Below are 20,516 nucleotides of genomic sequence, written 5' to 3'. Positions count from 1 at the left end.
AAGCACCTTCCAGCACTATGGTTCTATGAAAGAGGAAAAAACCTTGCCAGGTCCCTCTGCACTAGTATGATGTTTCTAACAGCAGCCGCCTGAAGACCTCTGGAAGATGACAAGCAGGGCATTAAGGCAGTAGGTATATCCTGTTTGCCTCCACCATCTTGTAACCAGAGGCACGTGGATGCTTTGTGTTCAGATATCCTGGCTATTAGCAGTGGGCATCTCTTCCACGGATCTATCTCACCCTTAAAAACAACAGAAGCCACCCAAAGGAGTTGCTGACACCACCACATCTTGTGGCAGTGAGTTTTCTAAGCACTGGTCGCACAGAGTGGAATGGGACTTCCTTTTTGCCTGTGCAGATTCTGCCACAAATCAACTTTCTTGGGCAACTCTTTGAGCATCAGTTTTACATCACGGGGACCAAGATGTCTCATTGAGTAACCTTTCTGTTTCAACACAGCCAGAGTGGAGAGGAAGGACGCAGCCAGGCTGCAATGGAAATCGGAAGATTCCAAGCGACAGAGATACAACAGTGCCTTGTTTCTCTGTGTGTGAGACAAAGATAGTAACTGTGTGAGTGGCGCTGGCATCTGAAGTAGGGGAGAATACCAGATCAGCCTGGCTGGGCTTTTTTTTACTATAAAAAATATATAATAAGAAGGGAGGGGGCGAGAGGAGATTTCATGCTGACCTGCTAGAATTTAGCTGTGTTCTTTTTCCTTGGCAATGTGGGTGCTGAGTGGGGTGTACAAATCTCCAGCTAATCTGCCAGCCAGCGCTGAATGGTGCAGATGGGAGAACAGGGATAATGAAATGCCTGACATCACCGTTCCAGAGAATTCAGCCTGGGCACAGCCTGGCACCAGGGAGCATATAAAGCCCTGGCTCTTGGCTTGCTGGAGTGCACTGCTGCCCACTGTCTCCTCCGGGACCAACTCAGATGGATATCACCGTTCACCACCCCTTCTTCCGCAGACCCCTGCTATCAAGCCTGTTGCCCAGCCGCATCTTCAACCAGACTTTTGGGGAGCACCTTGTGGAATCTGAACTGCTCCCCAGTTCCTCAGCTTTCAGCTCTTTCTTTTTGAGACCCTCCATCCTAAGGAACCCCAGCTGGCTTGAGAGCCGACTCTCAGAGGTAAAAATATTTTCTCTTGCTAAACTTCCCCCAGCTCCCATGCAGTCCTTGAACCAGGTAGAGGGACACCTGTCCCCTTTGCAGTTCGTGCCCTTCATCAGTTAATTTATTTAACTGCATACTTACTATGAGCTTAAAATACAAATCAAGAGACATTAGCATTAAAACTGGTGACGTGAAAATCCTTGACAAAGGGAACATAAAGACTCGCCAAGAATGAAGGCGAAGAAAATCGATATCTGCCCCTTAACGTACCACGCCACGAAAACCTGTTGTTTCCTCCTGTGATGCTAAGAATACCTTTGAAACTGGAATGAGTCATCTGTGAAGATTATTCACACAGGAAAGCCCACAGAAAACAGCCAGATTTAGATCTAAAAGTAGACTTCATTTGAATGATAAACTCTGGAAACAGAAACCTCAGGCTTAAGGATTGCTTGCAGGGGGGAGGCGGAAAGACAAAAGGGAGTTCTTCTGCGTAGGTCATAATCAAAGCTGTGTAAGAGTATCCATTTCCATGGGACGCACACAGGAGCAGTTCCTGATGGATTTGTGCAATACAGAGTCAAAAAAGGGAGCAAAGTTCTGTAGCCTGGGAGGCTGCTGCGTAGAATGCACTCACACTGTGAATATGGTAGTCAACAAGGGCAAGATGTCTGTGAAGGACTAGGAATTGTAATGGGGAATGTTAGAAGAAGCTTCCTAAGGGGTAAGAAGTGATCAAAAATGGAACAAACAGCCTCGGGAGGTGGTGGGCATCCTCCACTTAAGCAGAAGCTGGATGTCTACCTGTCAAGACATCCTGTAGCTACAGCTTGATCCTGCACCAGATGACCTCCAAGGTCCTTCCCAACTCTGTGTGACTTTGAGGTTTAGGCCCTATTGGATTAGCCACCCTGTATTTTATGGCTGACAGTTAGCATTGATATTGCCTTACTGCAGTTGTTAATCATTCCACGCATGGAATTTCTTTCATTATATTTTTTTCATTAGGACGCAACTGTACCATGCAATATGCATTTTCACATTACTATTACACCCTAAAATTGCTAGATGCTGTACAAAAATTAAAAACCAGCAACACAGGCTCTTACAACCTAAAGGACAAGACACAATGGGGAAGTAGGTGAGGGAGAATAAAAGCTAAGAAGGGTAAATTGTGGTAAGTCGAACAGATCTGTTTTCAAAGAACCTGGATCTGAAAACAGGAAGAGAATTGGCTGCCAGGTGGGGGGGGGACGACTTTCCAGTGGTAGCGAGTTGCAAGGGAAAAGGAGACACCGTGGGGAACAGTTCTGGTAGCTACACTGGTGGATCTCTTCTGCCTTTGTATGGTAGAGTTTCCATGCCAGCACAGCTCATTTCTAGCATTATGGCTTTGAGAATCCATCACATCAAAGCCATAGTTTTCTCTGTATTAAGAACACAAGAACCTGGTTGGATAGGACCATCTAAACCCGGCAACCTGTTTCTCACAGCAGCCAATCAGATGCCTCTGCAAGGCCCACAAGCAGGGCCTGAAGGCAATAAGCATCCCTCACTGATGCTACCTAAGCAACTGGCATTCAGTGATACACTGAAGAGGTTCTATATAGCCCCCATGACTAGTATTTTTATTATATTTATATCCCACCTTTGCTCCGAAAAGCTCAAAGCTGCCTCCCTCCGGTCCTCAAAACGACCCTGCGCAGTAGGTTAGGCTGAGATGCAGTGATCGGTCCAGTGAGGATTTGAACACTGGTTGACATGAACTTTTCTCCCCCACAGTCTTGTCTAATCCCTTTGTAAAGCAAGCAAATATACTGGCCATCATCCCATCCCATGGGGGTGAATTTCATAAGTTAATTATGCAATGTGTGGGGAAGTCCTTTCTTTTGTCTGTCCTGAGTCTACTGCCAGTCAATGTTACAAGGGGGAACAAACCCTCATATTTATGTATGTATTTATCGTGTTTTTAATATTCTATTGGGAGCCACCCAGAGTGGCTGAGGAAACCCAAGCAGATGGGCAGGGTATAAATAAATTAGTAGTAGTAGTATCATCATCATCATCATTATCAACATGCATGATCTCTATCTCACCACCCCACTCCCAGTCAGCTGTGGAGATGGGCAGCAGCCCCACCTACCCCCTGAAATTAGACTTTGAACAAAAAAAACCTCATTTACATCAATGGGAACTTTCTTTTCCTAAGCACAATTGCCATGTGAGGAAGGCTTATAGATTTCACTCAACAGCCAACTCTCTTCCTGTTTCTATGTGGTGGGTGTGTTTGAGACAGAAAGAGGGAAGAAAGGGGGTGTGGCTCACTGCCAGTACTGGTTCCAAGAGATTTCCTCTGGAGGACTGCAGTCCTCAACATGAAGAAATGTTGCCTGACCTTAACCCACATGCTACCACAAAAGTAGCATACAGAACAGTCTTGCACTTTGGGGATGTGGAATAGCAAATGATCTACCACACTGATCATAAGGCTACAGGCAAGGCCTTGTGTCTAATTATCTGCTTCACATACAGGACCTAACCATTAGTAAACATTAAATATTGTAACTGCCCTAACTAGACATTTTTGTTAGCAGATGCGACTGGATAAGGACAAGTTCTCTGTAAACCTCGATGTGAAGCATTTCTCACCTGAGGAGCTAAAAGTCAAGGTTTTGGGAGACGTGATTGAAGTTCACGGAAAACATGAGGAGCGCCAGGTTGGTCTGGTCTTGGCATGAGCGCAGCTGGCAGGGCGATGGGAGGCAGGGTGGAAGGAAGGAGAAACTGACCCATTCTAAACAAGGTTGCCCACCAAGGAAGGAGACGTTGACAGTGCCATGTTACTGCCTTGGGCAGAGGAAATAGAAATGGTCCTTCATTCATTTATTCGTTTGATTTTAAATCTGAGAAAGCCAAAGCTGGACCACAGCAAAGGACCATTGGCCCAGCTCATTTAGTACTGGCCACTCTGATTGGCAGCAGCTTTCCCAGGTCTCTGGCAGTGGTCTTTCCAGGCCCTGATGCCCCTAAACTGGGGTACCCCAGGGGACTGAATTTTCTGAATGGGAAGAGTGCGTCTTAACAATAAACTATGAGCTCCCCTTATAGTAAACCATTTGCAACCAGGCATATATGGTTATGTTCTTCTTCCCCTCGCCCCCTTCTCTTTTGAAAAGGATGAACACGGCTTCATTGCCAGGGAGTTCAACAGGAAGTACAGGATCCCAGCTGATGTGGATCCCCTCTCCATCACCTCCTCCCTCTCTTCGGATGGTGTTCTGACAGTGAATGGACCAAGAAAAGCCATGGAAGTCCCAGAGCGCACCATCCCCATTGCCAGGGAGGAGAAATCTGCCGTACCAGCAGCGCAAAGGAAGTAAACATGCCCTTTGAGACCTACTCTTTTATACCCAAGAAAGCCTTTCCATTGGATGCAAACAGCAGGTGGTGTCACTGGCTGGCTGTTCTTATTTATTTGTGCTAAGCAAATGAGCTTGTTTACTAACAAATAAACCGATGAGTAAGCATCTGGCGGCTTCTTTTCTCAATCTTCGGGGCAGGGTCAATTTCAGACAGGGCTCAGCCCTATAGCATGCGAACTTGTGGTAAAAAAAAAAGAGAGGGAGAATAGTTCTGAGCACATGCAGAGTTCCCTTCTGCTCCGGCTGAGCAACCACAAACAGTGTTGGGGGGAAATAATTTTACTGGCTCTTCTAGCTTTGGCTACACAGAAAAACAAATGTAACAGCCACAAACAAAAATTCGGCGGTGTTTCACAAAACGTCAGAGGGAAAGTACAGTAAAAACTGTACACACACATACACACCAAGCCACGAGAAGTAAGAAGAATCTCCTTCTCACTCTGACGCAGACTCTTTTATTCACAGACATGGTTTGTGAGTTGCTGCATGGCAGCCTAGCTTTTAAGTGGGTGGGGAAGAGAGGGAGCAACTGGGTCACACAGGCAGGGCCTCTCAAGCAACCCAGGCTGTCCTGAAGCGGAAGAGAGCCCTACTCTAGTCCTACTGCTTTAGCGGAGTCCCTTGCTGTTCTTTGGGCTTTGTGTCAACCAAGCAGCAGGCTCCCTTCTTCTGTGGAGGCTCATAATCTATCATGTAGCATGACCGGGCAGTTGGCTTGATTGGAGGAGGCTCCAGCTCTGGCTGGTGTCCAGGGAACCAGTGAACATCTCGCATAACTCCTAAGAGCAGAGAGAGGACAAGGCTGAGGAGCTCAAAAGAAGGCAGGGCAGTTGCAAGCCAGTAAAGCAGAATGAACACATTGCACTGAACAAACTCGACAGCAGCCAAAGGCAGTCTTAGCTTCTGCCAATCTAAAAGGGAGCTGAATACCTGAGATGGCACATTAGGAAAGTCATACGGGACATGCTGCTTTATCACAAGTGCAGTACGGAAGATTCTGCACCTGAATCCACCCATTTCTATGGGTGCAGTTTCCAATTTGCATACCAGCAAATTTCAGCATATGCAATCATGTATATATCCCAAATTTGCATTCTTGCACTATCAGGGTGCAAGTCTTTGTTGCTTTCTAAATCATGAACTAACTCTACCTTTTTATGTTGCTGTTACTTGCCCTGGGGACATTATGGTGAAAGAATGGGTAAGAAATCATATGAATAATAATGATGATGGTGCCTGCCACTTTCTAAGTAGAAACAGTTCCCACGGATAGCTGACAACTTCAGGGGAGATGGGGGTGGCACCATTCAATTGTGCATCCAGACTGCTAGTACTTCAGGACATATTGCAATGGATTTCTTTGTGTTCCTACAGGTCCCTTGCTGTCACCTCCAGAGTCCACTGACACTTGACTCATGACATTCATTTACTTATTGTTGTTCTAAGCTGCACTTGGTCCCTCAAGACACATTATACATTATCACTTCAGTATTCCTCTTATTTGGACTGCTCTGTTGGGAATATTTGAGAATAGAGGATTCAGAACTGGGGGAAGAACTCAATCTTCCCAAAGTTCTCTTGCAGCTTTTAAATTAAGTGCCTGCATTTCAGTTTTATGTACCTACTTCTTGTACTGTGGGGCATATCCTTGGAGTAGTCCGATGTGTAGGTGGACTCAAAATAGTGAGCAAACTGAAAAGGAAAACCCAGATTGAGTGCATGTTTACGGTAACTGAGAAACCATAAGAACATTAAGAAGAGACTGGCTGCTGAATCAGACCAAATGCCCATCAAGTCCAGAATCCCAATTCCCATAGTGGCTAACCAGATATTTCTGGGAAGTCCACAAACAGGGCATGAAGGTAACAGCACTCTCTTGCTCACGTTCTGGTACTCAGGCAGAGGCATATTGCCTCTGATCCTGGAGGTAGAATATATCTAGTATGACTAGCAGCCTTAACCTCCACGAATTTGTCTAATCCTCTTTTAAATTCCTCTGAGGGCTTATCCACAGTTACCTCTTCTCCACACTTTTCAGGCATGGTCCACGCTTTAAACCTCCGTGTTCAAGCACCTATTATTATTATTTTTTGCTTCGCAGCAATCTGCAGGAAACCCGATTTGCCATTTATTGTGCTTCAGCTTTTAAGAGCGGGTTTTCGCAAGTTAAAAAACATAAAAATCTCTTGAACATGGATCTATGCCTGGAAAGACCAGGCAAAAGCTAAGTGTAGATAAGGCCTAAGTTGGTGGCAATCCCAACATATTGTGGGAGTGAATTCCATAGCTTAACTGTGAAGAAGAATTTCCTTCTGTCTCCCACGAGTTTTGTAACATTCAGATTAATTGGATGACCAAACTGGGTTCCAGTATCATGGGAAATAAATGCCTCTTTACCCTTTAATTCACACCACATGCAACTTCATATACTTGTATTCTGCATAATTTTGTACATCTCTATCATGCCCCCCCTTTACTTGCCTTTTTTTTTCTAGACAAAAAATTATGTAGAACTTTTAAGAGGATGAGTCTTATCACCAAAGCAACACCAGCTTGGCTTGGCTTGGCTTAGCGAGGCAGAAGGGCTGGGTATAATTAGGTATTGCGTGGTGGTGGAGGGTTTGGTGGGATGAAATGGCTAATACTGCAATCCTATGCAAGTTTACTCATAAAAAGTGTTCAGTGGGACTCTTTCCCAGGGAAGTGTACATAGGATTGCAGCCAAAGAAAATAAACTGGAACTGCACAGACGGAAAGCAAGGAAGGACAACATCATAAACAGGAATGCCGCCTACTATTACATTTCTGCTTCTTCCTTGGAGCAACAGACATGAACTCCTAGGTGATGCCTGATTTAGGTCAGCCAAGCTCCCCTTCAAATATAAAATACAACAGAACATTTATATCCCACCTTTCCCCCAAGGGGCCTACATGGTGCCCCCGCCTTTTAAATCCTCATCACAACACTGTGACATAGATTAGCCTGAAAGAGAATGATGGACTCCAGAGGCCAGTAACCTCCGTGGCCAAACAGGGAAGTAAAGCAGTTCAAGTATCTTATCTTCACACTTGCTCTTCTATGGCTGGGCTGGAATCATTCAACAGGTTATAAGATAAATTAAACACAGAGTACTAGAGCAGGGGTCAGCAACCTAAGGCGCATGGGCCGGAAGTGGCCCGTGGAGGTCATTTGACTGGCCCACGAGCCGCCCCTGAACTGAGTTGCCTGCTCGCGTGCTGCACTAAACTGGCACAGCACAGCGACTCGCTTCCGTGGTGCCGAAAATCGCGTCTGTGCAGACGCAGACGCCAAAAATCACGGAGGCGTGTGCTCACGCGGGCGTGCAATCCGGCCCAGGCAAGATAAACCTTGCTTTCCCCTGTACTAGAGCATGGGTGGAAGACCTTTGGCCGCCAGATGCTGCTGAATTGTTGTTGTTGTTGTTGTTTAGTCATTTAGTCGTGTCCGACTCTTCATGACCCCATGGACATCTCCCCTAATCCCTAACTGGATGCTGGTGTTGATGGGAATGGAAGTCCAAGAACATCCAGAGGGCCGCAGGTTAGTCGCCCCTGTGCCAGAGGGTTGAATATTTCACTTTACGTTAACAAGCTAACAAACAGGGCAATGTGAATATGGTACTCTGACCTGGGAAGGGAGAGGCTTGGGCTGCAGTATTTTCCGAATGTCATAGCGCTCTTCGTTCCAGTTCCCCAAGAGGGTTTTGTTGGTGTAGGAGTCTTCGTTGGTGGTGCACCTCCAGCCATACTGGAAGAACTTGGCAGAGCTGTTCCAATCTGTCCACACTTCTCCATGACCATTGGCACGTAATAAACAGCCATGATGGGGGTTAAAGAAGCAAGACAGGGACATGGCCTAGGAAGAGACAGAAAAGTCAAATGAGGACAGGAAACAACTTGTATTAGGGAAGGCACAACTACACTACAAACCTATCAAGTGCCATGTCTTCTCTCAGCAAATTCTGGGAACCGTATTTGAAGATGTCCTGAGCTGCCTTCTCAGAAAACTCCTAATACCCCCTAAGGAAGTAACTATTTTTTTTTTTTTAGAATATTTATTAGCATTTTCAAGAAACACACAACAGACAAAAACAAGAAATAAACGAACCAAAAAAAAACAAAAACACAAAAGTACATAGTATTCAAAACTAAACAAAAAATAGAAAAAACACATAAAGTTTCTGATACTTATTATTCTTAACCTTATTTCTCAGACCTCCTCACACCTCCCCTTCTTGTATTCCAATTTAAATTGTCAGTTCAGCAAGTCCTTAACTTATTTCTTTACCTTAACTTAAACATTTGTTCTAACATACTATTGTTTTGCTTTACTTCTTTTTTCCATTTCCTCAATTTATTTTTAACAGCCTTATTTTCAATTAATTTAAAAAGAGAAAAAAAAAACCAATTTTACCCTATTAATATCACACATCAATACTTATACCCCATTAATTATTCTTAAACCTTTTTCCTAAAGTCGACCAAAATTTCCCTTCCACGATTTACCCAATTTCCTTACCATTAACAAAATATAAAAAGCAAATTATCCTTATGTACCCTTTGGATTCCCAACCTCCACCCACCCTTTTCCCGGTTCCAGTCCCCAACCAATATCCATCAGTCTTTATGTTATTAATTTAGCCTGGAGATCTCACGTCCGAGGCCCTTGTATCTCTCTCAGTTCCTTTCTGCCGGTCTCTTTGATAGTCCTTGATGTTAAGCCCCAAGTCTCGGAGGGGCTCCGGCCCAACAGAGTCCATGTTGCTTCCAGCCAGTCCTCCATACTTAAAAGCAAAGCCTATGGGGTGCTCCAACTCTTGTTTCAAATTTCTTTCAAATCCAAATGTCCCCAAAGCTCCAGCTTTCACCTTCAACAAATTTGTAATCCTCAGGTCTTCAGATCTCCTCCAAAGGGGATCTCTCCATTTTCCAAACTCCCATTCAGACCAGGCTTTCCACATCCAGTTTTTATTGTCCTTTTTTATCACCATGTCAGGCCTCATATTGTAACTCTCCTTTAACTCCTGCAAATCTCCTGCTCCTCCTTCATTTTCTTCAAAAACAGCATATTGCTCCATCATATCTACACTTTCAGTTTCATTTATTTGTTCAGTTGAACAAGCTTCCTGTTTCAAGTCCTTATCAGGCTCTAAACTGTTGTTTACTGTCCAGTATAGTAGTGATACCTTTGTAGACAAAGCATTGTATTCATCTTGCAAGTTTCCCAAGAGAACGAGTGCTCTGTCCAATTCTGCTTGGAATTTACATACTCCAACCATTTTTGTGATGTAATGTCCCTATTACCCCTCTAGGGGGATTTTAGATCCTTAATGTTCCTTTCAACTCAAAACCAAAAGTCCAGTTATTTTGTATCAGCCCTCCTTATTTTCAACAAGTTATACCAAGTAAACCAGCAAAAACGGTAGAAACAATGTTCTCTTTTTCCAGCTGACAACTAGCTGACTAACAGCTCACTTGACAGCTGTCAAAATCTTCAATGCAACAGGCTTTCTCATAGGACGTTCCCGGGTCTCGGGGGGGGGGGGTGAAATTTCAGCTCCCAAAATTCTTTTTATCCTCCAGTAAATCTTCTTATAGTGTCAAAACCGTGAAGTCAGGATCTTTCATTGAAAAACAAGAAACAGATTCTCTCGACCTTAGCTGCCCAGTCCTTTGCTTTAAATTGTTTACAAAGAGGGGGGGGTGGACTTCCTTTTTAGCCCCTTCCCGCTCGTTCCAAATCCAGAATTAGAAATTTTTAAAGTTCCAATCTCCGTATTACTCACGGGTTTATGTTTTGGAGTCCAATCGGTCTTGGAAGAAGTTGGCGCTCTCTGTCAATGGCTTGCGGCTTCACTCCGTAGGCGAGGGAGTACTCTCAGCACCACGCCTCACCCTGCCTCCGTTCCGAAGCCTTTAAAAAGGCTCCGTCGCGGATTGGGGGGGCGCAAATGGTGCCCGCCGAGTCTCTGTGTTCACAGGCATCCGCGCCTGTGATTTTAAGGGTCTCCGCTTCGCCGCAGCGGACAGACCCAGACGCTACGGAGCTGATTCCCTCCGGAGCTCGGAGGGAATCCGCCATTAAACAATGGCGCCAACCCGGAAGTCCAGGAATTAACTATTAAAGAAGGTTAAGGCTATAATCCTAATCACACAAACTGTATGCCCCAATATAGTGGTTTACATCAGAGCAAACATGTTCAAGATGACCTTTTAACACTGCAAACCCATACACACTGACTTACTAGACAAAGTTCAGTTGAAATCAGTACAACTTACTTTTGAATAAACCTGCACAGGCACATACTCCTTGTCTGTTGTGTAGGTATGTCTCAGAAAAACAAGACAGTATTAATCACTGTTCCTAAAATTATGTTTCTCCTTTAATACTACTTTTTAATATTTATTTTATGTCACTAATATGGTACATGCTCCTTTACTACACCTCTTGCAATCTAATTATAAACTTGTGTACTCCTGAAAACCCACCTTTAGTGGGACTTACTTCCGCATCACACTTGGGATTTAACTATTTCTACATTTTAGAACATAACTTTACATTCTTTTAAAATTTGTTTTTCAGCCCTATGCTTCTCCAGTTCTTTTCCCACACCAAAATCAGTCTGATTCCCTGACACTGGACAGTGATATTAACTGCTGAAAGATCTTATTTTAACCAAAACATATGGGGATGGTTTTATCATTTGGATAGGTTAGAAGGATGGATTGTGCTGAAATTTGGAACTGGAGTTCAGTAGGGGAATACCTCTGAATCAGAAGAGGTTGTAGCTGATAAAACTGAAGAACTGAGCTGATCCACATTTCCCCACATTTTCTTGCTTATTTGTCTTGGTTTTAATTGTAATTTTGCCTCAGGATCTCAGCCAAAATGGGCAGCCTCAGTAGAGTGAAGTTCAAGGCTGTAGCTGATGTTAAAAAGTGCTGAAGTTTTTTTTGGCAGCCCTTACAAAGGAAGGTGGCAGGAGGAACTGGAGCAGGCAACCAGAAAAACTGATTGCTTTTGTTTGTGATGCAACTTCCTGATCATCAGCTAGTCCTGATGTCACTGGTTTCTGAGCATCCATGAGGTGAGAGACTTTTATCCAAAAATCAGTATGACCGGACCTTGTCATCAAGGAGGTCAAGCACTAAGATACAGCTGTATTCCTATACAGCCTCACTAGTGAGTAAGGCCCATTGAAATAAGCAGCATTTAGATCTGCGTAAACACATTCAAAAGGTTGCACTGCATAATAATATGCAGGCAGAAATACTACCAAATGTTTGAAGCAGCCACGTCAATTGCATATTGATGAGATTTGAGACCTAGAATTATTTAAAAAATGATTTGTACAACTCACCGCTCGAGTTCCCTAGAACCATCTTTTTAATTAAGGGTAGTATTCAGTGGCCCCACTGAAATTAACATACATGTCTAAGTTACATCCCCTAATTTCAATGGAACTGCTCTGAATAAAACTTAGTTGAATACCACCCCAATGCTACAAGCCTTGTATCTTAATATCTTAAAATTAAATATTGCCTGATATATTTAATTTCCCAGAAACATTATTAGCACAAAGGTGTGCATATGGCATACTGGAACACAATCCTGCCATACACTCAGGGTGTGTACCTGAAAGCTCTCCCCTCCCTTCTGATAACGCTGGTTCTGATGGCTCAGAAACAAAATGGAAGGCAATCTGTGCATGCTTAAAGGCAGGTTTAACTCCCTTATTGCTCTTTTGAAGAAGCTTTTAGGGATGAGCAAGTTACCTGATTTGAAAACAGCCTACAGCGGGTAGCGCTGTGGTCTAAACCACTGAGCCTCTTGGGCTTGCCGATCAGAAGGTCAACGGTTCGAAACCCCACAATGGGGTGAGCTCCCGTTGCTCTGTCCCAGCTCCTGCCAACCTAGCAGTTCAAAAGCACGTCAGTACAAGTAGATAAATAGGTACCGCTGAGATGGGAAGGTAAACGGCGTTTCCATGAGCTCTGGTTTCCGTCATGGTGTTCCGTTGTGCCAGAAGCAGTTTAGTTATGCTGGCCACATGACCCAGAAAGCTGTCTATGCACAAACGCCGGCTCCCTTGGCCTGAAGCAAGATGAACACCACAACCCCATAGTCGCCTTTGACTAGACTTAACCGTCCAGGGATCATTTAACTTTTTTTGTACAAGCCTATGCACACTTGTAAGCACCATGGAGGATATTAGGACACACTTCTAATAAATGTGCATTGAACAGTGCTGCACACCCCTACGAGCATCATTGAACTCAACCAAAGAATCACCTTGCTGGATCAGATGGAAGGGTCTGTCTAGTGGAAGAACTTTGGCCAGTCACTCTCAGACTAATCTTCCTAACATAGTTGCTGTGGAGACCTATGTCCCCATGTGTGATATGGACATGTGTTTTGGATATATTAAAAAGTTCCCTCATTTTGTTATTTAATTTTGCAGCTTCCGAGGCTTTCGTGTCAGCTGTGATGGCCTCAATAATATTGTCCAAAAAATGATGATGATGGCATAAATCATTGAATGTTATTTTTAATATTGCAATTGTTGTATAAAGGATTATCATGATCGGAATGTAATTGAAATTAATAAGATTTTGGAACGCAGAAATAAAGAAAATCATCAAAGCATCCATTCTAGCATGTGGGGGGCCACCTAAATTATATAATTCGGTATCTGAACGACTTGTATTAGTAATTACATTATAAATTGGTATTGTTATAATGTGGCTGTTATTGGAATGTAACTGAAAATTAATAAAAATTATTTTGTAAATTGTCAAAAAAAAAAAAAAAAAACCGGAGGAAGGAAGGTTAAGAACAGGAAAGGATGGTAGGCTGCATCTGAATATGGTGGCTCCATTTCAGCAGCCATCTCCTACAGACTCCTTCTCTCCTCAGCTCCCTTCGCCATGTGGCCCCTCGCCTTCCGCCCCCCCTCCCCGCTCCATCCTCCCCTCGGTCTCAGAAGAACCCGACCCTTTCCCTATGCCCACCTGATAAGAAGGCGGAGTAAGGGGAAGGAAAAGCAGGAAGCCGTTTCCAAGGCAACCGCCCAAACGGCGCGCGCCGGAAGCGAAGGGCGCACGCTGGCGGAAGTGACGTAAACATACCGCGACGCAGGCTTCGGGAGGGTGAAAAGGTGTGTTTGCGGGGAGACCTAAGTGGGTTAAAAGACCCGATGAAGAAAGGAAAAGGCGTGGGGGGGGGGCAACAGTCATTTGCCTCTTTTATGCCCTCTGCGGGAGGGAGGGTCCTATGCCACGCCCCCTAGGAATCCCCTATTTCTTTGTTTACATACAGTCACATAGCTGTCAACTTTCAGATTTCAAAATAAGGGATCAGCAGCCTCGAAAATAAGGGATCAGCAGCCTCGAAAATAAGGGATCAGCAGCCTCACCTGTCCAAGGGACAGTCTACTGGATATCTAACAATCCGGGGAAGCAGCGGGAAACGGAGCTGGAATAAGGGGATTTCCCGCAAAAAAAGGGAATTTTGACAGCTATGTACAGTCAGTGCTTTTTTCCTGGGGGTTCGCAGGGGCACGCATACACCTAAATATTTTGTGAATCTTTGTACTTTTGTCCGTTTACTGTTTTTATTTCCCCCGATTTGAACTATAAAGTGGTGATAACCCTAAACATTTTTTTTAGGAAAAAAAGCACTGCATACAGTATATCCTGCCCGTCCGTGAAGGAGCTCCAAGGCGGTGTATATGCAATTCTCTCCCAGCTCAACCTCCTCCGGCTTGTTCTCTCACAACAAGCTTTCAAGGACAGGTCAGGAATGAAGGGGCTTTGTAGTCCCAGCAGCGTCTGAAGGGCAGCAGAGTGGAGTGGACTAGCTGAAGAAAGGTCACCTCATGGCTTCAGGGTACTGACCCTGGATCTCTCTCTCCCCTAATCTCAGTGTGAGGTACTGAGTGACTACAGTCTCATACCGACTCACCATTGCTTCAAGGAGGGGGGATCTACTCACCTGTATATCCAACCTTTAGAGAGCCAGGAGGACTCGCTTTTCTAAATTTACTAATTTTTAAATGCTCAATCTTTACTGTACTCTTCATTATTTGGTATTAAAAAATAATTGTATAGAATATTTGCAGTGTTGGGAGTATAAGGAATGAAGGTGTGGTAAACGACGGCATTGAATTAACATGATTAATGAAACAATATAAACTGCTTGCTGCTAGTTTGATTCACATCTTGGCTTTGTCTCCAGCTTCCTGTCACCATACACCTTTTTTCAGCATGTATTTGTGTATGTTAAAGTAAGATTAGAATACTTGCTTATCAACTTGAATTTTTGACCTGCACAAAGGATTTTCTACATTGCTGTCATGGCAGCTAGGCTGGCCTGGTGGATATTATTAGCAAATGCTGCTTTTTCTGACTGGAGACAACTCTAGATGTTTTTGAAACCAGCCTGATTCCTATATTTTTTGTTTCTAATGCCTGACATTTTATTATGTTTTTCTATGTGTTGGAAGCCACCCAGAGTGGCTGGGGCAACACAGCCAGATGGACGGGATATAAATAATAATTATTATTTTTATTACATTTCACTCCACTTAAGGTTTTGCCACCATGAGGCTTCTGCATCATCAGCCCTGTCTCCTCCTAGTTGGAGAAGGAAACTTTTCCTTCTCTGCCAGTTTGTGTGAAGCAAGGAGCTGTGATGCTCACATTGTTGCTACCTGCTATGAGAGTGAAGCTACTGCAACTAGACAAGCTGTTGCCAAGTCCAACATACAATATCTGAGGGACAGAGGTAAAAGGAAGAAGAACAATCGAAAAAGAAAACTTGTTTGTTGCATAATTTCTGATGGCTGTTGTTGAACTATTTTCACCAGAGCAAATTGGCTTCTTGGGACTCTGATAATAGGGTTTGCTGGGATGCCACTGGATAAATGGGGTTGCTAGGATCCTTCCTAGACATGTAAACCTTCTAAATAAGTAACTGGAGGTCCACCTGTCCTCCTCTTTATAGCAAGTTGGACTTGCCCTGCAGTAGGTGAGATGGAAGAAGCAGAATTAAGGGACCAGGGAAATGAATGGTGTGCAGAAGCCACGGTTGCATTTTCACAATATTTGATTAGAGCAAGGTGAAGAAAATTGAAAATAAAAACATTATTAGTAACTGTAGGAGGGAGAGGAAAAATTGGATTGTGCTTGTGGAATTTGTTCCACTTGTTCAGTGACTTCCCAGAGCAGTTAAATGAAAACAAATCATGGCTCCACCATAGCCAGGCCACAGTCTCACAGTCAAAAGGAATCAGTTACAGCATTGTCATCTACATTCTTGGCACATTTAGAGAGCTGGAAAGGATCTTGTTTCAGTCTAGCTTGACTTGCTTCATGAGTCACTTGAAGCTATTTATTGTATCTACTTTGTACTTGTGGGCACAAAATCAGGTTTAGGTGAATTAATTTGTGGAAGACCTTGTCCTGAAGCAAGGAACTGTGATGTGGGTATTGGTTGAGGACCCTGCAAATTCAAGCCTAAAGAATATATAAATTTGCTTTCAGTTGTTACCTTTGTTGCATTGGGAATACCCTTCCAGGCAGTGTCTCGTTAAGATAATGATAATAATAAAGATTCTGCCTTTTTCAAGTGCCCATTAAAGTGTGTATTGCATTATCTCCTAGTATCTTACATATCATTTTTCTTTTACCATTCCAGGTGCTAAAGTTCTCTTTTGTGTTGACTGCACAAAACTGAAGGAGCATTTTTTGCCAGCTGATTGGAAATTTGATTGCATTTATTTCAACTTCCCCCACTGTGGGAGAAAAGCTGGAGTGAAAAAGAACAGGGAGCTTCTTGCCAGGTTTTTCTTTAGGTGAGGCCAAAATGAACCATGTCAATGTACTCTTGTTACCGGGAAGGTGGTGTGTGTTAATTTCAGTTGATGTTGCTACCTTACACCAAAACTGTCTCCTCATTATAAAATGGCTATAAATGTGAGCCAGCTAAGTTCAGATGTTCTGGTTTTATACAGGCAGGCATATTTAGTTGATGCACTTTCTTTTAAACACTATATACAAATAAATCCTTTGTTGCAATTGGCTGTTTTGTGCAATGAGGCAGTGTGGTAGCAGATGGTCTGTATAAGTAAGGGAAATGCACTAGGGTTTTAATGCAAGAGGTGATGGGCAGAGAACTAAAAATTCTGCGCCTTGGAGTTCCTATTCATTTTTGCAAGTTTTCCAGTACCTCCAGTTAGAGGAACTATAAAGATCCTATTTGGAGCTGATAAGGTCCAGTGAGAAAATATAAGCACTATGTGTTTTCCTCTCTTTGTAATCTTTCTTTTGCTGAAAGTTTCTTGTCATACCTGCCCAAGCACAGTAACCAAGCATATAACACACTCTTTCCCCTCTCAAAGTGCAACTCTCACAATCCTTCCCCCACCCCCTAAAATATTGCTAAAAGCAACACAATCCAAGGACTTCTTGGAAACAGCTCAAGAAGGCAGCAGAGTGTTGCCTCAGGCACAAAAGAATGTTACTCATCACTCCTCTGTTCCTTTTCCAGCTGTGCAGAGGTCCTGGCAGAGAAAGGCGAGGTCCATGTGGCACTTTGCAGAGGGCAGGGTGGTACCCCTGCAGACCAGCCTGTGAGAGAATGGCATAACAGCTGGCAAGTAGTGGCTATGGCAGCGGAGGCAGGATTTATTTTGAGCGACATTCATCCATTTAACATCGGGGATGCTTGCAGATATAAATGTACAGGTTACAGGTAAGTTGCAGCACAGCACAGCAGATGGTGGCATTCCAGATGTCATTGTGGGTGTTGCCATGGTAACCAGCATATTAGCATCTGCTCTTGCTTCTGAAGCTGCCTCCGTGTTTTAAGAAACAGCAAGGAAGTTTCTTTGCTGTATGTTGCTGTATAAGATTCCTGCCTCTAGCAGCAAGAGTGCTATATTTTATACCAGCCTTTTCCAGTCTGGTGCCCTCCAGATGTTTTTGACTGCTGACTCCCACCAGCTCTGACTCACTGACCTTGCTGGTTGGGGTAATGGGAGTGAAGTTAAAAATTAATGGAGGACACCAGGATGGGGAAGGCTGCATTTTAACTGTCTTTGGTTCTCAGAACTTTATCAGGTTAGTTGATAGAGGGAATGGATTGGATCTCAATCTCCAGTTAAGTGCTACAGAGATGCTGGGGAAAAGAGTCAGCACTCCAGTAGATTCCCTGCCTTCCTTCCACCATTTACTTTCAGCCAGCCTGGCACTTATACCAAGGCCCTGAATCTATAGTCGTACCTCTGCTTATATCCCTCTGGATATGTAAACTTCGGGTTGCGAACGCGGCAAAAGTGCTCTGCACACCACACGCATGCGCAGAAGCGCTCAATCACGCCATGTGCGTGCACAGAAGGGCGCCTCCGGTTACAGACTTTTCAGGATACGGCCGGGCCTCCGGAACGGATCCCATCCGTATCCAGAGGTACCACTGTAATTGGTTTACTGTTGATCATGTAACTCAGCATAGTTTGTTTGGTTTTATGCTTGTGCAAATAAGAGTGTCTATTTAACCATTCTTGGCTTATTTGTTTGCAGGAGTCAGGACAAACCTTTTCATGTAGAAGGAGCTTTGAATCACATATTCACACAGAGTGTGCCTTTTCAGCATCCCAAACCTATGATCTTTCAAACAGAACTGGAAGGAAAGTTGGTTTCCTTCCCTGTTCCAGAGATATTTCTAGATAAGATTAACAGGTATGTAACTGAGTTTCAGCACCCATTTGAAGTTAATAAATATACAGCATAGTCACTCAGTTGAGGACTGTGGAAAATTCAGTAGGCATCTTATTTTCTTAGCCCTGGGGTGATCTTTAGACCAGTCCTCACAATGTTAATTTTGATACAAGTTCCATTGACTAGAATTTACTTCTGAGTAGGTATGGTTGGCATTACAGTCTAATCTTCATCTAAAGTTTGTAATGTATAAAATATATTGTGGTTTAATGGATGTTTGCTGAATTCAAATCCTGGGGAAAGCTGCATTCAAATTCTGCTTCATGGGATCTCTTTGTAGCTTTGAGTTACTAGAGACACGATATCCTGCTGCCGTTACTGCTGGAAGGGGGCTCCACCTGTCAAAAGACAAATAGTCCTGTCTGTCTTGGATCATCTGGAAGAAATATTTGCTGCCAGATGGTCTTCCCACCTGCAAAACTCACTAAGGATCATATAGCTCCTTTGCACACTTTGGCGCTACATGAACAGAGTGCTGTTCTTTAAAATACAAAATCCGATTTTAATGGCTTGCCTAAGAATATTGCTTTCTGTTGTTTTTCCCCTGTTTTTAAATAGGGGTTTCCTGGATACAAATTCGGAACATCCTATAAGAACAATAAACGAAAAGCTCACTGATGAGCTTGGCAAGTCTTTCCCAGTTCAGAAAGTGAGTGCTTCTCTTTCCTTGATGTTCCAAGATTGTCACAGCTCTTCTTCTACTCTGGATGCCACTTGGATGGTTCCTGCTGCCCAAAGTAACCCAAAAGCCAAGTCTGTGGTTAATAAAACTGCAGCGGATACAGAGGCCTTTGCCTTTCCTTCTGGCTTTCCTGCCTGGGATGATACAGATCTGGGTGGCAGCTTGATCAGCTGGGAAAGAGATTGGATCTTTGGACATTATTGTCTCCGACCTTCCCTTCTTGTTTCTCTTCACAGAACTGTACGAGACAGAGAGCTTCCTCTGGGGACTTTCCTGGTCCTCAGCGGGCTGGCATTTAGGAAATGCAAGCTCTCTGCTCATGCTCTGCCCATTTTTCACGAGTCCGTTTTTATCTGCGTGGTTAATAAGGGCACAGAAGAAGCGTGTAGCCAGCTCCTTGCAGAAAACCTTACAAGTACTTTATGTGCTCTGCTCCAGCCTTCAGGCTTCAAGCTAGATTGTACAGCGGACAAGCCAAAGACACAGCGAAATACTTTTGCGAATCCTGAACTTCAGCTCCTTAAATCAAAGTACTTTTTCAGTGTGACCCCTGACACTTCTGACCCAGACCCAAATAAACTTTGTGTAGGGACCCTAAGTACAACGCCGTGGCAGCCTACAAGCATTGATCGAGAAATTGTTTGTGCTTCGCTGAACCTTGACCTTCTGGCCATGCATGTATGTGAAATCTTTGACTGGCGCATGCTCTGGACTTCTGACGAGCGCTTCCTAAATCAGTTTGCAGGAGGGCATTTAGGTCCGTTCAAGAGCTTTTCCCTCTACCCAGTCTCCTACGTTCATGACGTCAGCTTCTGGGTTCCAAAACCAGAAAAGTTTAACGAGACCCAGCTCCATGCCATTGCCAGGTGTGTGTCTTCTGAATCAGTGGTGTCTATCCAACTGCTTGACAGCTTTCGGCACCCAGGCACAGGGCAAACCAGCCTCTGCTACAGGATCACTTACCAGTCTTGTGACAAAGCACTCAGTCGCCAGCAGGTGGCAACGATGCAGATGAACCTTAGGAAAGAAATACAGCGCTGTCTGCACGTGACACTTAGGTAGTTCTTTATCATTCTGTGCAGACAGGTTTTGTTGGACTCCATAATTCAAATTAACTGTGAGTGTTAACATCAGGCCAACCGTAGCAAGCCTTTTATAAAGGCTGGATGGGCTTGAAGGTGGTGCATACACCACCTTTTTCTATTTTCCTATTTAAGGCAATAAAGTCAAACACTTTATAAACCTTGTTTAACTCTTGTCACTCTCAGTGAGTTCTTTTTGGAAGAGGTTATTCATTGCAGGCCGATGTAATTGTATCTAGCTCCTGTTCAAAAGCTTATGAAGGCTGGTCAGAGAAAATAATACAAGGCAGTTTAATTGAGTCCCATCAACTCTTCTTCTGCTTATTTGGAATGGCATAAATGGAAACTCTGGAGATGTAACTGCAAGGTACATAGGGTTAAGCTATGGGGGCCGGATCCGGCCCAAT

At 43.9% G+C, this 20,516-nt stretch overlaps 3 protein-coding genes across 9 annotated transcripts; 2 read left to right on the top strand and 1 right to left on the bottom strand.

The window, feature by feature from the left end:
• Positions 1 to 718: 718 nt before the first annotated feature.
• Positions 719 to 4,650, top strand: CRYAB (crystallin alpha B). 2 transcript variants are annotated; one of them, XM_053367422.1, is made up of 3 exons: positions 719 to 1,138; positions 3,715 to 3,840; positions 4,300 to 4,650. In XM_053367422.1, exons 1-3 carry the CDS (start codon positions 941 to 943, stop codon positions 4,501 to 4,503), a joined length of 528 nt encoding a protein of 175 aa, XP_053223397.1. In that variant the 5' UTR covers positions 719 to 940; the 3' UTR covers positions 4,504 to 4,650. The 2 variants fall into 2 exon arrangements, with proteins under 2 accessions (XP_053223397.1, XP_053223398.1); XM_053367423.1 differs by having other exon boundaries at positions 725 to 1,138; positions 3,718 to 3,840.
• CFAP68 (cilia and flagella associated protein 68) lies at positions 4,578 to 13,672 on the bottom strand. Of its 4 annotated transcripts, XM_053367412.1 has the most exons (5): positions 11,333 to 11,577; positions 10,846 to 10,897; positions 8,195 to 8,422; positions 6,171 to 6,237; positions 4,578 to 5,324 (listed from the first exon to the last, which is right to left on the bottom strand). In XM_053367412.1, exons 1-5 carry the CDS (start codon positions 11,386 to 11,388, stop codon positions 5,146 to 5,148), a joined length of 582 nt encoding a protein of 193 aa, XP_053223387.1. In that variant the 5' UTR covers positions 11,389 to 11,577; the 3' UTR covers positions 4,578 to 5,145. The 4 variants fall into 4 exon arrangements, with proteins under 4 accessions (XP_053223387.1, XP_053223389.1, XP_053223390.1 ...); XM_053367414.1 differs by lacking the exons at positions 10,846 to 10,897; positions 11,333 to 11,577 and adding an exon at positions 13,579 to 13,672; XM_053367415.1 differs by lacking the exons at positions 10,846 to 10,897; positions 11,333 to 11,577 and adding an exon at positions 12,860 to 13,001.
• A 736-nt stretch (positions 13,673 to 14,408) lies between these two features.
• Positions 14,409 to 20,274, top strand: FDXACB1 (ferredoxin-fold anticodon binding domain containing 1). 3 transcript variants are annotated; one of them, XM_053367405.1, is made up of 6 exons: positions 14,409 to 14,497; positions 15,158 to 15,352; positions 16,265 to 16,421; positions 17,117 to 17,320; positions 18,148 to 18,306; positions 18,904 to 20,274. In XM_053367405.1, exons 2-6 carry the CDS (start codon positions 15,169 to 15,171, stop codon positions 20,087 to 20,089), a joined length of 1,890 nt encoding a protein of 629 aa, XP_053223380.1. In that variant the 5' UTR covers positions 14,409 to 14,497; positions 15,158 to 15,168; the 3' UTR covers positions 20,090 to 20,274. The 3 variants fall into 3 exon arrangements, with proteins under 3 accessions (XP_053223380.1, XP_053223382.1, XP_053223381.1); XM_053367407.1 differs by lacking the exon at positions 17,117 to 17,320; XM_053367406.1 differs by lacking the exon at positions 18,148 to 18,306.
• Positions 20,275 to 20,516: the final 242 nt, after the last annotated feature.

Source organism: Podarcis raffonei, chromosome 15, assembly GCF_027172205.1.
Source record: "Podarcis raffonei isolate rPodRaf1 chromosome 15, rPodRaf1.pri, whole genome shotgun sequence".
Taxonomy (NCBI): Eukaryota; Metazoa; Chordata; class Lepidosauria; order Squamata; family Lacertidae; genus Podarcis; species Podarcis raffonei.
This window is presented reverse-complemented; position numbering and strand designations above follow the sequence as displayed.

Bases quoted from the DNA above. Each gene is read 5' to 3' on its own strand.
- FDXACB1 (XM_053367405.1), top strand. From the start codon at position 15,169: ATGAGGCTTCTGCATCATCAGCCCTGTCTCCTCCTAGTTGGAGAAGGA. The intron at 15,353-16,264 runs GTAAAAGGAAGA...TTACCATTCCAG, and splicing joins ACAATATCTGAGGGACAGAG to GTGCTAAAGTTCTCTTTTGT. The intron at 16,422-17,116 runs GTGAGGCCAAAA...TTCCTTTTCCAG, and splicing joins CTTGCCAGGTTTTTCTTTAG to CTGTGCAGAGGTCCTGGCAG.
- CRYAB (XM_053367422.1), top strand. From the start codon at position 941: ATGGATATCACCGTTCACCACCCCTTCTTCCGCAGACCCCTGCTATCA. The intron at 1,139-3,714 runs GTAAAAATATTT...CATTTTTGTTAG, and splicing joins TTGAGAGCCGACTCTCAGAG to CAGATGCGACTGGATAAGGA. The intron at 3,841-4,299 runs GTTGGTCTGGTC...TCTTTTGAAAAG, and splicing joins GAAAACATGAGGAGCGCCAG to GATGAACACGGCTTCATTGC.
- CFAP68 (XM_053367412.1), bottom strand. From the start codon at position 11,388: ATGTGGATCAGCTCAGTTCTTCAGTTTTATCAGCTACAACCTCTTCTG. The intron at 10,898-11,332 runs GTATTCCCCTAC...TGTTTTTCTGAG, and splicing joins CAACCTCTTCTGATTCAGAG to ACATACCTACACAACAGACA. The intron at 5,325-6,170 runs GTAGGTACATAA...CTCTGCTCTTAG, and splicing joins TATGCCCCACAGTACAAGAA to GAGTTATGCGAGATGTTCAC.